Raw genomic sequence first — 17,039 nt, 5'->3', positions numbered from 1 at the left:
TCTCGTACCATTGAATGACCAAACGGGTGGTTGCGGGTTGGCTGCCACGATGGGCAGGATCTCAGGCTCCATGGTTTTGTTTTGTCGTCCGTCTCCCCCTTCTAGACTGTGAGCCCGTGGTTGGGTGGGACCATCTCTATATGTGCTCTGCACACAGTAAGCGCTCAGTAAATACGATTGAATGAATGAATATCCATCAACCGGTGATATTTATTGCTGTTCGAAAAGCACCGTACTAAGCACTTGGGAGAGTACAATAGAACAGAGTTGGCAGACATGTTCCCTGCCCACAAGGAGCTTACAGTATAGAGGACCTCATCCTTGAAAATGAAGGGCCACTAGATATATAAAATCCAGATAAACCTAGACTGGAAGGTCTACGGAAGACAGGGACGGTGTCCAACCTGCCGAACTTGTATCTACCCCAGCGCTTAGTACATACAGTGCTTGGTGCACAGAAAGCGCTGAACAAACACCATAAATATTCTAAACTTACCCCACTTAGAGTTTACCGCCCTGCCCCAATGCTGAAGTGTGTAGCTACAAAATTGTTGAAGATTGGAAAAGCACATTATAAAAAAAAAAAGATCCTATTTCAGAGGCAAGGGGGACAAGGTGGTTTTTATTTGTACAAAAATTTTTTTCTTTTTAAAGGAAAAAACGACTGCCTTCACGGGGAGCGAATCAGTTTGCAACTCGGAGTGGGGGAAGCTTACGTTATTTTCTGCTTTTGCGGAAAAGAAATGAGTTGAACCTCATTAAATACCACATCTTACATGCTTTTTCACCAGGAAAAACAACAACAGTCCAATGCTGAACTCTGCATGTCAGTTCAACCTGCAGCAAAACCTCTGTCATGTCTACATAGGATTTCAACAGTGTGTTCCTTTCATTGAGCTGCGGTATGGTTTCAGTGGTACTGGCAGCTCCGTTGACACACTTAATCCATGAGAAGTTATTTTTTTACTGAGGAAAATCTCAGACTTCTTTCCTTCCTTAATTTCCCCCCCACTGTTCCCGTGGTTTCCCGCTTGAGGGAGGTGGAACTGATTCTTCTTCCTCAACCCTGTTTTAATTTTATGAATTGCCCCCCACAACACCAGGTCGTGCTTAGCGATGTTTGACACTTGACTCTCTTGCTCCTCCCTAAATGTCAAACCTCCTGTTCCCACGAGCATTTCTGCAGTTCTTCATTCCACTCCCTTGTGCAACTGGACGGTACAAAGAGTCATCAAACATTCCCGCAACCCAGGAAGCTCGGCTCCAAATGTTCTATCGAAATCTGGCCCGAGTGACCGCGGATCAGCTGTCAGGACAATGCGGGGTTTCGGCGGCTACCGGGTGTAGGTCAGGTCTCCGGGTGCCAATTTCTCCCTCGGCGTCATCTGTTGCCGAGTGCGCGGTAAATTCGGCGGCTTGTCCGGTCTCGGTTTTGCCGGGAAGCTCAAAAAAGTCATTTTGGGTGATGTATCTGACACACTGTAAAATCACATTCCTTTCATGCCGGATGTCCTTTGCTAAGAGCTGAAACGTGAAACAGAAACAAGAACCGAATCAATCAGTACAGAGCCGTTGTCTGGCCTGTCAAGTCGGCTTTTGATGCCGAATAAAACGGATCTGCTGGTGGGCCTTTTTCTTGAAAAGTCACCATTAGAACCCAAATCTCTCTGGGTCAGGTCCCAACAGCAGCCTCCTCCGCATTTCCCCACAAACACCCTTTCTCTGGTTCTAATCGCTATAATTCAGGCTCCATTCTGCAAGAATCAAGTCCATCCCCAGCCTAGTAGAAGATTGCCTTTTCTAGAGGAGAAGCAGCGTGGCTTAGTGACAGAGCACGGTCCTGGGAGCCCAAAGGACCTGGGTTCTAATTCTGACTCCGCCCTGTCTGCCATGTGAACTTGGGCAAGTCACTTCACTTCTCTGGGCCTCAGTTCCCTCATCTGTAAAATGGGCATTAAGGCCGTGAGCCCCATGTGGGACAGGGACCGTGTCCAACCTGATTAGCTTGGATCTACCTCAGTGCTTGGCCCACAGAAAGCGCTTAACAAATACCATTAAAAAAAGAAACATGAGGGTTCATCAATGAAGGATTAAAAATGGTTCCAGTGGAGCCAATCGCACTTCACATCTTGATCCCTACGTGGCTTCCGGGCCTGGATTTGTTCAAGATGTCACGGGTCTAAATTGGGGTGGTTTGTGGCCCACATTCCCAGAAAGCCCCCAGGCCTCTTTGCTACCAGAGGCCTTGCTAGAAGCAGCGTGGCTCAGTGGAAAGAGCCCGGGCTTTGGAGTCAGAGGTCATGGGTTCAAATCCCGGCTCCGCCAACTGTCAGCTGTGTGACTTTGGGCAAGTCACTTCACTTCTCTGGGCCTCAGTTCCCTCATCTGGAAAATGGGGATTAAAACTGTGAGCACCCCCATGGGACAACTTGATCACCCTGTAACCTCCCCAGGGCTTAGAACAGTGCTTTGCACATAGTAAGCGCTTAACAGATACCATCATTATTATTATTATTAACAGGCTGGCCAGGCGAGCGGCTCCATCCAGCAGGGCCGGCCATTTACCATTTCCAGCAGCAGCGGCCGGCGCCGGCGAGGCTCGGGGCCCGGTGTCCTCCGGTTGGGGCCTTTTCGGTTCCTGGGACTCCTAGGGCCGCAGTTTTTCTTTTGGCTTTCCGGCTGAGCTCTGGGGCCGTTCCTAGGAGGCTCCTTGCTCCCCGGTTCCTGGCTCTGTGGGATGTTGCTGAAGGTCTGATTTTCTCCTGGACCACAAGCTTCCGTCCTGATAGGTGTTTCTAAGTGGAAAAAGACAAACTAAGTCATTTATTCGTACGCTCAGAGGAATACATCGCATGCCTACTGTATGCAGGGCACCGGACTAAGCGTAAGGAGTCCTGTCCCCCTGAGAGTTGAAAGACGTCCCCCAATTAGGCATCGCCCCCAGATCTGCTTGGGATCCTTCCTTCCCACTGTTAACTACTTCAGATTCCACCCCTATTCATCTTCAGTCTCGATTACTATGTTTTTCTCCAAGTAACTTTGAAAACACTGGTGCACCTTTCAAAAGAATGAAATAAAACACTTGAGTGGAGTCCAAGCATATAACAGCGATGCCCCAAAGGCGATAAAGTAGCGGCACCTGCCCAGCACAGGCCCTGCCCGGGTGCCAGGAGACTCTCGTCTCGTGTCAATCAATCAATCAATCGTATTTATTGAGCACTTACTGTGTGCAGAGCACTGTACTAAGCACTTGGGAAGTACAAGTTGGCAACATATAGAGACAGTCCCTACCCAACAGTGGGCTCACAGTCTAAAAGGGGGAGACAGAGAACAAAACCAAACATACTAACAAAATAAAATAAATAGAATAGATATGTACAAGTAAAATAAATAAAGAGTAATAAATATGTACAAACATATATACAGGTGCTGTGGGGAAGGGAAGGAGGTAAGATGGGGGGGATGGAGAGGGGGGCGAGGGGGAGAGGAAGGAAGGGGCTCAGTCTGGGAAGGCCTCCTGGAGGAGGTGAGCTCTCAGTCTCGTGTCCTAAACGTTCCTCATTTCCTTATTGCGAGGTCGTTCTAACACCGCGGCCAAACGGCCCCTGGTTTCTGAGGGTCCCGCAGGCTCTATAGAGAAATGAGTGCATTCCGGGCCAAGTTGTGAAAACCCAGTGGTTAATCGTGGCGGTAAAAATTAGCCTCCTGCCCACTCCAACAAGCAGCTTTGGGAGTTATTTAGCAGCAATCCATCAGTGGAATTTATTGAGCGCTTTCTGTGTGCAGAGTTCTGTACTAACCACTCGGGAGAGTACAATACAGAGCTGGTAGACATGGCCCCCTGCCCAAAATAACAACAATACTAGTATTTGGTAAGCGCTTACTATGTGTCAAGCACTGTTCTAAGCACCGGGGAGGATACAAGGACCACAGGGCCTGACCTAACACAGAGCTGACAATCCAGGTACGAGAACAGGTGCTGATTCCCCACTTTACAGATGAGGAAACTGAGGTACAGAGGAAGGGAAGCGACTCGCCCAAGGTCACACGGCACGCATGTGGCGGAACTAGGATGAGAGCCCAGGCCTCGCTGCTCCACAAGGTGGTTGGTTACAGGCATGAGAAGCAAATACAGAAGTCACGGGCAGCGCAGAGCCCGCTCGTTTACTAAGGCCGATGGCGCTCCCTGGCAACGGACCAATCATCATCATCATCATCAATCGTATTTATTGAGCGCAGCACTGTACTAAGCGCTTGGGAAGTACAAATTGGCAACATATAGAGACAGTCCCTACCCAACAGTGGGCTCACAGTCTAAAAGGGGGAGACAGAGAACAAAACCAAACATACTAACAAAATAAAATAAATAGAATAGATATGTACAAATAAATAAATAAATAGAGTAAAAAAATATGTACAAACATATATACATATATACAGGTGCTGTGGGGAAGGGAAGGAGGTAAGATGGGGGGGATGGAGAGGGGGACGAGGGGGAGAGGAAGGAAGGGGCTCAGTCTGGGAAGGCCTCCTGGAGGAGATGAGCTCTCAGTAGGGCCTTGAAGGGAGGAAGAGAGCTAGCTTGGCGGATGGGCAGAGGGATTGGGGGCATTCCAATCCCGGGGGAGGACTTGGGCCGGGGGTCGATGGCGGGACAGGCGAGAGTGAGGTACGGTGAGGAGATCAGCGGTGGAGGAGCGGAGGGTGCGGGCTGGGCTGGAGAAGGAGAGAAGGGAGGTGAGGTAGGAGGGGGCGAGGGGATGGACAGCCTTGAAGCCCAGGGTGAGGAGTTTCTGCCTGATGCGCAGATTGATCGGTAGCCACTGGAGGTTTTTGAGGAGGGGAGTAATATGTCCAGAGCGTTTCTGGACAAAGGTAATCCGGGCAGCAGCATGAAGTATGGATTGAAGTGGAGAGAGACACGAGGATGGGAGATCAGAGAGAAGGCTGATGTCACCACACAGCTGGCACCCGGCGGGGACACCCGGTTGATCGATGGCGTGGTGCCTGGCGGCTTCACTGGGGCGGGGGGTGAGGGGGAGCGGATCACAGGTGGGAGACGGCAGACGCGAGACGGCCTCCCTACCCCACAGGAACTCACCCTCGGGCTCGCTGTCTGATTCGGAGGCGCTGCCGTAGCTGGCCATCAGGGACCCCAGGGCTGAGGTCACTTCCTTGGGGATGACGACGGTCCCTGGCTTCTCCTCCTTGTCCGACTCTGAAGAAAGAAACGCGGAATGATTAGGCATCTCGAGGGCATGAGAAGCGGGGCCCTCGGCGAATACCTCCCTCCACTCGGACGACGGAAAGTGCAGCCGGGCTTGGAAAAGGGTGGGCATTACGCGGGCACACATCGTCACCCACTCCTGGCTGAGGCGGCCACGTCTCCGCTCTCGTCCACCCGCCTCTCCCGTCTGGCTAAATTCCCCCCAACCTGTTCTTTAGAGAAGCAGCAGAGCCCAGAGGGAAGAGCACGGGCCTGGGACTTGAAAATCTGGCTTCTAGTCCCTGCTCTGCCACTGGCCAGCTGGGCGACCACGGAAGAGGCACCGAACTTCTCCGGGCCACGGTTTCCCCATCTCTAAAAGGGAGATGAAAATATCGGTTCTCCCTCCCCATTAACCTGTGTCCAACCTGATTCACTTGTCACACAGCTCACATGGTCACCCGGCAGACCCGTGATTAGAAACCGTGACCTTCTGACTCCCAGGACCGCGTTTTATCCACTCCACCACGCTGCTTTTTCCCTCAGATGGAACTGCCTAGTACAGTGCTCGGCAGCCCACAGGAAGCACTCCATCAATCAATTGTATTTATCAATCAATCAAGGGACGGCTTCCTCAAACCTCAGCTTTGGCAAGGAAAGACAGCCATCCAGGTGCCTAGTATGATCAATCAATGGTATTTACTGAGGCTTACTGTGTGGAAAACACTGAACCGTTTGGGAGAATTCAATATATGACAATATAACCGACCCGTTCCTTGCCCCCGTCAAATTTACAGGGCTGACGCCTTTAGGGCCGTCTCTATCTTACCGGCGTCACTGTTGGCCAACACACCCAGGGGGTCCACGTCCTTGCCGTACACCTCCGCGTCTGCTCCGAGGGCCCCTCCGGTCTTCGCCGGGCCGGCGGGCCTCACCGCCCCGGGGCCGGCCGGGGTCTCGGCTTCGGCTGCCGCGGCCCCGCCGCCGCCGCCACCCCGCCGCGCGTCATGCCTCTTCTTGAATTTCCCATTTCGGTTTCTGGCCTCTTGGTTTTGGGGCGGCCGCCACATCCCCTTCATCTTCCTGGAGGTCAGACAGTCAGTCGGTTGTATTTATCGAGCGCTTACCGTTTGCAGAGCACTGTGCCGAGCGCTCGGGAGAAGAGGACAGACATTCCCTGCCCACAACGACCTTACAGTCTAGAGGGGGAGAATAAATCAATCGCCTGGCACAAAGTAAGCTCTTAACAAATACTAATCCTCAGCCCCATGCCGATCCGCCCCGGGTCTACGACTAGCCCAGAACCCAGGCCTGACTCTCAGGACAAATTCAATCTTAATTCACGGCCTCGTGGCACGGGCCAAAGGGCAGGCTAAATTTCATCTTGCTTTATCACGCATCAAACCAAATACTTTGCAGCGTCCCACAATCGCTGCCCTACATGACCAGAAACCAAAGCTTGGACCGATTCGGCTCAGTTGGCAGCGTTCTCGGGTTTTAAAAACCTGGTTTCTGAACTAGTACCATTTTACATGCCACTGGCTGAAAGTACACACGGACCCAATTTACCGAGATATTGTGAATGTTTCTGAATAGACGCTTTCGAATTTTAAAATAGTCAATCTCAGGGACATCTCATATTTCCCAAGCTCTCCAGAAAAAAACGGGTCGGGGGGTGTCCATCTGACAAGCAGAAAAAGTCTAAATTTGAGGGAAAACGTCAAGTTTGTTATGGTCAGGCGGCGCAGGGGGGACTGGTGGAGGTCAAACCAGCTGGTACACGGCCCCTCTTTCTGACTCTTGCTTACTGTTATAATGTACCCTGCCACGTGCTTAGTACAGTGCTCGCACATAGTAAGCGTTCAATAAATGCGACCGAATGACTATGGAGGATCGGGAGAGTGACATTCAAATGCGTGCTGTGAGTTGCTTAATTTTTTTGAAGGGATGGGAATGACACCTCAGCAGTTTCAAGAAAGGAGTTCCGATAAGGCCTTGGGGAAGCCCAGGCTTCAAAGTCCCAGGTCCACAAATGAGAGGTCAAAATGGCTGGCAGGTCTGCTTACGGTGAGGGAAAAATAATACTAATACTAATACTAATAATAATAATAATAATAATAATGGCATTTATTAAGCGCTTACTATGTGCAAAGCACTGTTCTAAGCGCTGGGAAGGTTACAAAGTGATCAAGTTGTCCCACAGGGGGCTCACAGTCTTAATCCCCATTTTACAGATGAGGTAACTGAGGCCCAGAGAAGTTAAGTGACTCGCCCAAAGTCACACAGCTGACAATTGGAGGAGCCGGGATTTGAACCCATGACCTCTGACTCCAAAGCCCATGCTCTTTCCACTGAGCCACGCTGCTTCTCTAGCAGCAGAAACCAAACTCTCCCTCTTTCAAAAACTAAGTCAGCTTCAGAATTCAAGATGGCACTAGCCCAGAGGCCCAAAATAACCACTTGAGGGTGGGCAGACAACATCCCGGGAGATTGGCATCTTGCAGTTACTATTTACCTCTGAATCCTCTTCAGAAATAAGCGAAAGTGTGCCGGGTGAAAGGCAGACTACATTTACTGCAGTGCTCCGCACAGAGTTACAGCTCGATAAATACCATTGTTCGATCCAAAGAACACTTACCCAAACTGGGTGGTGGTTAACACTTCTCCTCTCTGCTCTCGGTCCAGCTGTAATGCTTTTTTCTTCTCAACGTTGGCCATTGTCGGGAAATTTCTGCAGAAGAAAAGAATTTTTCTTTCAAGAGGTCTCCAAACTAACACCGCTAGCTCATCGGACCCCCTCCAGCTAAGCAACTCCGGCTTTTAATTACGGTGCATTTCGACCGGGAAGGGCCGCAGTGCTTCCTCAAAGATCTGTTTGTTAAAATTTAAGGAATGAAGAAATCCTCTTCCGCAAACATGTTCATTTCCTTATAAGTAGCCTCCATGAAAAAAAAAAGCCCACCTAAGTGCCTGCATTGTGAGTAGGAATCCTACGAATTACAAACCTGGACGCTGGGCCTCTATTCCCTGAAAGGGGGAAAACCCAATTATGACTATGGTATTTGTTAAGTGCTTACTATATGCTAAGCACCATTCTAAGCACTAAACTAATCAGGTTGGCTAAAGTCCCCGTCCCTTATGGGGCTCCAAGTCTAAGTAGGAGGGAGGACAGATATTGAACCTCCATTTACAGTGGAGAAAAAGGAGGCCCAGAGATTTGAAGTGACTCGCCCAAGGTCACACTGCAGGCAAGTAATCGGGCTGGGAATAGAGCCATTAGAGCCATGCTCTTTCCACTAGGTCCCGCTCCGCCGTCGTTTCAGGTTTGCAACGCATGGGAATATTTTCTCCTTGATTTCCTCATCTCTCCCTCCTTCCTGAGGGTCTGTCCTCCGCCCCCACTCCCAGTTTTCAGCTGTGGCACTGCCTGAGGTTTTCTCCTTCACCGTGTCCTTTGAGCGGTAGTGAACACCCCTGAAAGGTCTTTAAAGGGTCTTTCTATTTCTTAATCTGTGGGGTCACCCAAGTTGCACCCGCAAACCCTTCCGATGTATTTATCTGGTGCCAAATCAGGCGATGCTTTCCTAGCCCCCTTCGGGCCAGGTATTTCAATCACGCGTCACCTTTCCAAGCAATCAATTTGGGATAGAAAAAAAAAATCACTTCAGAGGAAATACTTCAGGCACGAAACCTAAAAGCCTTCTAATGCTCAGCCGTGGTGGTTTTAATTAAAGCACAGTGGGCCGTTCTCACTTGGCTTATGAGGAAGAAAGAGAAGGATTAAGTAAAACACAATTTTTTTTTCTCTTCTCCTGGGCAAACCTTTCAATTAAAAAAAAAAGTTCCACCTGCTTTTTTGGAATATTGTAGTTTGGGGCAGGACGTCCTTTCCCAGATCCCGGGGACACTAGAGACTTTAAGTGTTGCTCCCTAAGGCGCTGGTCTTTGTAAGGATTATGCCAACTGTATCACCCCCAAACCCTGTAAGAATTAAGTACCATTCATTCAATCGTATTTATTGAGCGCTTACTGTGTGCACAGCACTGTACTAAGCGCTTGGGAAGTACAAGTTGGCAACACAGAGAGACGGTCCCTACCCAACAGCGGGCAAGTACCACCAGAGGTAGGGTGCCAGCAACTTGAGCTGAATCTCTCATTTCTCCCTGCAGCCGGCTGCCCCAAGGGAAAATCAGGTGTGTGTTTGTGCACACGTATGTGTGATGAATAGGAATGATTAACGGTACTTATTAAACGCTTTTACTACATGCCAAACATTGTCCTAAGCACTGGGGTAGATACAAGTTAACCAGGATAGACACGGTCCCCGTTCCACACGGGGCTCAACTGTCCAGGGAGGGAGTAGTAGTATTTAACCCCCATTTTACAGATGACGTTACGGAGGCACAGAGAAGTGAAGTGATTTGCCCAAGGTCACACAGCAGACACGTGGCAAAGCTGGGATTAGATCCCCGGTCCTCAGACCCCCAGGCCTGCACTCTTTCCACTAAGTAGTATTTATTAATCCAGCAATCAATGGTATTCACTGAGTGCTTACTGTGTGCAAAGCACTGCACTAAGTGCTTGGAAGAGTACAATATAATGGACTTGGCTGACAAGTTTCTTGTCCACAATGAGCTTACAAGCGCTCACTGTAATCAGAGCGCTGTACTAAGCCCTTGGAGAGGATCCATATGTGGGAATTAAACATGATCCATGTATGTGTGTGTGTGAGAGATGGAGAGAGAGAGATGGCTTGGGCCTCTCGGCAAACTGGAACTGGTCCCTGAAGGAAGATCAGTCAATCCAGGGTATTTATTGGGAGCTTCCGAAAGGGTTTGAGTCAGGGGGTGGGAATCTTTCGTGGGTTAGGCCAGTGTGAAAATCACTACCGTCCTTGGGATCCAAAGCAATTGAAGGAGAGGTGAGGCTGAAACTACGTCACCCTGCTGATGACCCCCACAGCTGGCCTTTTCCTGACCAGGACATTTCGCAGGACGCAAGCTGGATTCTCTGCTGGGGATGGCACGGAAAGCTCGGTCCCCTCCTTTCCCCCCCAGTTCGCTCTCCTCGGGGCCCTTCTTTAGGTCCCAACCGATGCTTTGGGAGATTAAAAACCCACTGAGGCAAGGGGTGAACTGCTTCCCTCAAATGGCACTTGGGGCCCAAGACCGGAACGTTTGCCTTATCTTGAGGTCATTTAAACTTTAAGAGAAATGTTACAGTTAATGCACGTTCCTCTGGCTGAAGGTTTCAGGCTGCGGGAAACAGCTTTGGGAGAAACCGCTTTCCTTGAAAATCTCTGAAAATAACATTTATGTCATTTTTTTTAACCCAAGGATAAAGACAATTTCCAGGTCATCTCTGAGATATTACCTCAAGGGCCTCCTCTCTCTCTCGAAATATTATACATTTATTTATTATAATATATCATATATTTAGAATATATATGCATTCTACATATATTTGTGTATATATATATATGTGTATATATATATATAAATATAATATAAACATGTGTATGTCAGGGGGTGGGGGTAGAGAAAAAGACACTGACCAGGCAAAACTATCCTCATCAGGTACCACCAGACAATAGAACTCACGCAGCATCTATTAGCTATAAACTCTCAAGTGGATCCTGAGGCTTTCAGAAACAATACCCACCTTTCTGATTCTGACATATCCCCAAATAATTATCGGCAGTATAACTAGGGAAAAATCTTACATTAAAAAAGCACTACGATGTGTATTGGTACATTTTACGCATGCATGTCTCCCAAAACACTGACATTTCCAAATCAATCTTGGCCACGTCCAAAGAGCAGGGGGCTGATGAGATCTCGTCAGGTGCCCGTCAGATGAGAATTTTGAAAAATTATGCATTGTACCCATTCACCCGGAGATCACCACCTTGAAGCACCAAGCCCCAGTACATCAGAGAATCTTATTTTATAGGTTCCAAATTCTCTACTCACTTTCTCCTCTCTTCCCTCCATTTGGCAATCTCTTCTGGAGTATCTAACTTTATCCTCTTGGTTCCAGGGGCGTGAGTCTAGGAGAGAAAAGATCCTTTGGTACGTCACTGGGGGAAGGAGGATCGGTCTTATCTTTCCAAGCAGGTACTATCTCCAATTTCCCATCTTGTCATTTTGCGATAAGCTTCCCCAGGCCTGGTTAATTTGCTGGGGGGTCACTTTGGGGAAATATGGAGGCAAAGCATAAGCCAAAAAGACACAATCACCTTTTTTATGGTATTTGTTAAGCGCTCTAGTAAGCGCTCGGTTAGATTTACTATTCTATTTATTTTGTTAATGATGTGCATCTAGTTTTATTTCTATTTATTCTATTCTATATTCTATAGACTATAATTAGATATTATTATATTACATATATATTATATTATAGCATCTAGCTTTATTTCTATTTATTCTATTCAATAGAATAGAATTCTATAGAATCTATTCTATTCATTCTAATGACTTGACACCCGTCCACATGTTTTGTTTTGTTGTCTGTCTCCTCCTTCTGAACAGTGAGCCCGTCGCTGGGTAGGGACCGGCTCTATATGTGCCAACTTGCGCTTAGTACAGTGCTCTGCACACAGTAAGCGCTCAATAAATACAATTGAATGAATGAATGAATGAATACGATCTCTAGACTGTAATTCATCATGGGCAGGGAACGTGTCTGCTGACTTGTATCGTGCCCTCCCATCAGTGCTCTGCTCATAGTAAGCACTCGTTAAATACTACAGATGGACTGATACAAGCTAATCGGGTTGGACACAGTCCAGGTTCCCCGTGGAGATCCCAGTCGTAATTCCCATTTTACAGATGAGGTAACTGCGACCCAGACGTGAAATGACTTGCCCAAGGTCACGCAGCAGACAAGCGGCGGAGCTGGGGTTCGACCCCAGGTCCTTCTGGTTCCCAGGCCCGAATCCTAGCCACTAGCCCGTGCTGCTTCTCATCTCCCCCACCCTCAGCTTGGACACACTGTAGCATTGGCTTAGCATTGGCTAAGCGCTTAGTACAGTGCTCTGCACATAGTAAGCGCTCAATAAATACGACTGATGATTGGCAAGCAGCCGTACGCTTCCTAAACACGGGAGAGGCAGAGGAAATCAGGCATGCCATTTGACTTTCAAAAGATGGGAAAATGTTTTGGATTAATCTGGACACTTACATTTTTCCAGTGAATCTGCACCACCTTTTCATGCGCCATAAAATTGCAGCCATCGATGGTGCACTGCAAAAGTGAACACAATACACACAACCGTTCAACGTACAATAAAATGATAGGGCTGTTTCAGTGAAAAAAATCCGATAAAAAAGTGCTGCCGTTAAGAGGGACGACACACTCAGGATGGCATCCTCATTTTGGAAGTGGACGATACACGGGGTTTATTTCTCAACTTGGATCGGGAGCATTTTCCTCTTACTGGGGACGGGTCGAACTCTGAAAAGAATTTAGTTACGTCTAGAAAGTCTGACTTTTCCCCACCCAAATCCCGGAGGAGCCTCTCTAAACCTTCTAACAAACTGGGAACATGGTGTTGAGGTTGGTTTGAGGGTTTGGTTCTGAAAAAACACATTTATTCGATGGTGCGCAAGCCACCAAGAACCACCCCCATCCCTTCAAAAGTAGGTGGCATTACTCTCATAATGACAACATTTAAGGCTTAAAATTGGAATTAACATAACTAAGGTCAGAGAGAGCAATTCTGAAAGTGCACGGTCCAACCTGTCTCCCCCTTCTAGACTGTGAGCCCGTCGTTGGGTAGGGACTGTCTCTATATGATGCCGACTTGTACTTCCCAAGCGCTTAGTACAGTGCTCTGCACACAGTAAGCGCTCAATAAATACGATTGATGATGATGATGATGATGACCGTCTCTATATGATGCCAACTTGTACCTCCCAAGCGCTTAGTACAGTGCTCTGCACACAGTAAGCGCTCAATCAATACGACTGAATGAATGAACGAACCAAAACTTACCGTTGTGTGTTGCGAGACGTGCTCATCGTACTTATCCTGATTTTTAAAACCACGATCACACGTATCACAGTAATGGGTAAAAACTGGCTCCTTTTTTTTCTGTTAAAAACAAAAAAGGCACTTATTATTATATTCACTTTTTCTTTCAGAAAATGCCATGCTAACAGTCGCCTAAAAGAGAACTTTGGGAAGAATAATGTTTTTCTACAAAAATTGCAAGCCAATTAATTTAGTATTTTCTAGATTAAAAGTGGTTTTACTTCTCGAAAACACTTGAGGTTTTTATGGAAAAAGCGCTTGAGGGGAAAAAAACTTTCAAAAACATTTCAGAGAGAATGAAGCTAAAAAACGGTATGTTTCAAAAGACAGCCCTTCGGCAAGACACCCACAAAACACATTTGGGCACTTAATTGCAATCACCTCAATACTATATTTAGTCAAGTACCTTTTGTTTCGGTTTTCCTCCTGGGTGATGATTTTTAAAATTGGGAAAGTGACACTGTCCACCTATAAGAAACAAAAATCAAAGTCTTGGCTATTTTCATCCAGATTCTACTTGGGAAGGTTTTCCTGTTCGTGATGCTATGGGCCTCAGTTTCCTTAGAGTACTGACCACCCTGAGGACTGGAGGGCCTTCAATCCCATACTTTCTTTCCATATTTAAGGCCCAGAGAAGTGAAGAACCGGGATTAGAACTCAGAACATTCCGACTCCCACGCCTGTGCCATATCCACTAATAACAGCAATGACGATGATAGAGAAGCAGCGTGGCTCAGTGGAAAGAACCTGGGCTTTGGAGTCAGAGGTCACGGGTTCGAATCCCGGCTCTGCCACTTGTCAGCTGGGTGACTTAGGGCAAGTCACTTAACTTCTCTGGGCCTCATTTCCCTCATCTGTAAAAAGGGGATTAAGACCGTGACCCCCCCGTGGGACAACTGCATCACCTTGTAACCTCCCCAGCGCTTAGAACAGTGCTTTGCACATAGTAAGCGCTTAATATATGCTATCATTAGAGAAGCAGCATGGCTCGGTGGAAAGAGCCTGGGCTTTGGAGTCAGAGGTCATGGGCTCAAATCCCGGATCCACCACTTGTCAGCTGTGTGACTTTGGGCAAGTCACTTCACTTCTCTGGGCCTCAGTTCCCTCATCTGTAAAATGGGGACCAAGTCTGTGAGCCCCAGGTGGGACAACCTGATCACCTTGTATTTACCCCAGCGCTTAGAACAGTGCTTTGTACATACTAAGCGCTTAATAAATGCCATCCTTATTATTATTATTCTCTGGGCCTCGGTTCCCTCATCTGTAAAACGGGGACCAAGTCTGTAAGCCCTAGATGGGACAACCTGATCACCTTGCATTTACCCCAGCGCTTAGAACAGTGCTTTGTACATAGTAAGCACTTAATAAATGCCATCCTTATTATTATTATTATTGTTCTCTGGGCCTCAGTTCCCTCATCTGTAAACTGGGGACCAAGTCTGTGAGCCCCAGGTGGGACAACCTGATCACCTTGTATTGATCCCAGAGCTTAGAACAGTGCTTTGCACATAGTAAGCGCTTACTGTCACTATTATTATTATTATTCTCTGGGCCTCGGTTCCCTCATCTGTAAAACGGGGACCAAGTCTGTAAGCCCTAGATGGGAGAACCTGATCACCTTGCATTTACCCCAGCGCTTAGAACAGTGCTTTGTACATAGTAAGCACTTAATAAATGCCATCCTTATTATTATTATTATTGTTCTCTGGGCCTCAGTTCCCTCATCTGTAAACTGGGGACCAAGTCTGTGAGCCCCAGGTGGGACAACCTGATCACCTTGTATTGATCCCAGAGCTTAGAACAGTGCTTTGCACATAGTAAGCGCTTACTGTCACTATTATTATTATTATTCTCTGGGCCTCGGTTCCCTCATCTGTAAAACGGGGACCAAGTCTGTGAGCCCCAGGTGGGAGAACCTGATAACCTTGTATTTACCCCAGCAATTAGAACAGTGCTTTGTACATACTAAGCGCTTAATAAATGCCATCCTTATCATTATTATTCTCTGGGCCTCAGTTCCCTCATCTGTAAAACGGGGACCAAGTCTGTGAGCCCCAGGTGGGACAACCTGATCACCTTGTATTGATCCCAGCGCTTAGAACAGTGCTTTGTACATACTAAGCGCTTAATAAATGCCATCCTTATCATTATTATTCTCTGGGCCTCAGTTCCCTCATCTGCAAACTGAGGACCCGGTCTGTGAGCCCCAGGTGGGACAACCTGACCACCTTGTATTGATCCCAGAGCTTAGAACATTGCTTCGTACATAGTCAGCGCTTAATAAATGCTATACTTATTATTATTATTATTATTCTCTAGGCCTCAGTTACCTCATCTGTAAACTGGGGACCAAGTCTGTGAGCCCTAGGTGGGACAACCTGATCACCTTGTATTTACCCCAGCGCTTAGAACAGTGCTTTGTACATAGTAAGCGCTTAACAAACGCCATCCTTATTATTATTATTCTCTGGGCCTCGGTTCCCTCATCTGTAAAACGGGGACCAAGTCTGTGAGCCCCAGGTGGGACAACCTGATCACCTTGTATTGATCCCAGGGCTTAGAACAGTGCTTTGTATAAAGTAAGCGCTTAATAAATGCCATCCTTATGGGGACCAGGTCTGTGAGCCCTAGGTGGGACAACCTGATCAATTTGTATTTACTCCAGCGCTTAGAACCGTGCTTTGTACATAGTAAGCGCTTAACAAATGCCATCCTTATTATTATTAGTCTTCTTCTCTGGGCCTCAGTTCTCTCTTCTGTAAAACGGGGACCAAGTCTGTGAGCCCCTGGTGGGACAACCTGATCACCTTGTATTGATCCCAGCAGCTTAGAACACTGCTTCGTACATAGTCAGCGCTTAATAAATGTTATCCTTATTATTATTATTCTCTGGGCCTCAGTTACCTCATCTGTAAAACGGGGACCAAGTCTGTGAGCCCCAGGTGGGACAACCTGATCACCTTGTATTGATCCCAGCGCTTAGAACAGTCCTTTGTACACAGTAAGCGCTTAATAAATGCCATCCTTATTATTATTCTCTGGGCCTCAGTTCCCTCATCTGTAAAATGGGGACCAAGTCTGTGAGCCCCAGGTGGGACAACCTGATCACCTTGTATTGATCCCAGCGCTTAGAACAGTGCTTTGCACATAGTAAGCGCTTAATGTCACTATTATTATTATTATTCTCTGGGCCTCAGTTCCCTCATCTGTAAAACGGGGACCAAGTCTGTGAGCCCCAGGTGGGACAACCTGATCACCTTGCATTTACCCCAGCGCTTAGAACAGTGCTTTGTACATAGTAAGCGCTTAATAAATGCCATCCTTATTATTATTATTATTATTCTCTAGGCCTCAGTTCCCTCATCTGTAAACTGGGGACCAAGTCTGTGAGCCCCAGGTGGGACAACCTGATCACCTTGTATTGATCCCAGCGCTTAGAACAGTGCTTTGTACATAGTAACCGCTTAACAAATGCCACCCTTATTCTTCTTCTTCTTCTTCTCTGGGCCTCAGTTACCTCATCTGTAAACTGGGGACCAATCTGTGAGCCCCAGGTGGGACAACCTGATCACCTCGTATTGATCCCAGCACTCAGAGCAGTGCTTTGCACGTAGTAAGCGCCTAACAAATGCAGTTATTATTATTATCATTAGTGAGTATTATCGCTATTATTGTTATAATTACCTGTCGGGTAGCGAGGGCCCTGTCGGGGGTCCCAAGCGGGAGGAGGAGGAGGCCCCCAAGGCGCCCAAGGCCCAGCCGTCCAGCCGAAGGGCTCCATGCCCCCGCTCCACGTGCT

The 17,039-nt window shown here is 47.7% G+C and overlaps 1 protein-coding gene across 1 annotated transcript; it reads right to left on the bottom strand.

Moving 5' to 3' along the window:
* Positions 1 to 593: 593 nt before the first annotated feature.
* NUFIP1 (nuclear FMR1 interacting protein 1) lies at positions 594 to 17,021 on the bottom strand. Its single transcript, XM_038762099.1, has 10 exons — positions 16,925 to 17,021; positions 13,647 to 13,708; positions 13,202 to 13,300; positions 12,389 to 12,451; positions 11,179 to 11,255; positions 7,845 to 7,937; positions 6,036 to 6,289; positions 5,102 to 5,218; positions 2,566 to 2,795; positions 594 to 1,524 (listed from the first exon to the last, which is right to left on the bottom strand). Exons 1-10 carry the CDS (start codon positions 17,019 to 17,021, stop codon positions 1,303 to 1,305), a joined length of 1,314 nt encoding a protein of 437 aa, XP_038618027.1. The 3' UTR covers positions 594 to 1,302.
* Between the last annotated feature and the right edge of the window lie 18 nt (positions 17,022 to 17,039).

Source organism: Tachyglossus aculeatus, chromosome 20 (assembly GCF_015852505.1).
Source record: "Tachyglossus aculeatus isolate mTacAcu1 chromosome 20, mTacAcu1.pri, whole genome shotgun sequence".
NCBI classification, from domain to species: domain Eukaryota; kingdom Metazoa; phylum Chordata; class Mammalia; order Monotremata; family Tachyglossidae; genus Tachyglossus; species Tachyglossus aculeatus.
This window is presented reverse-complemented; position numbering and strand designations above follow the sequence as displayed.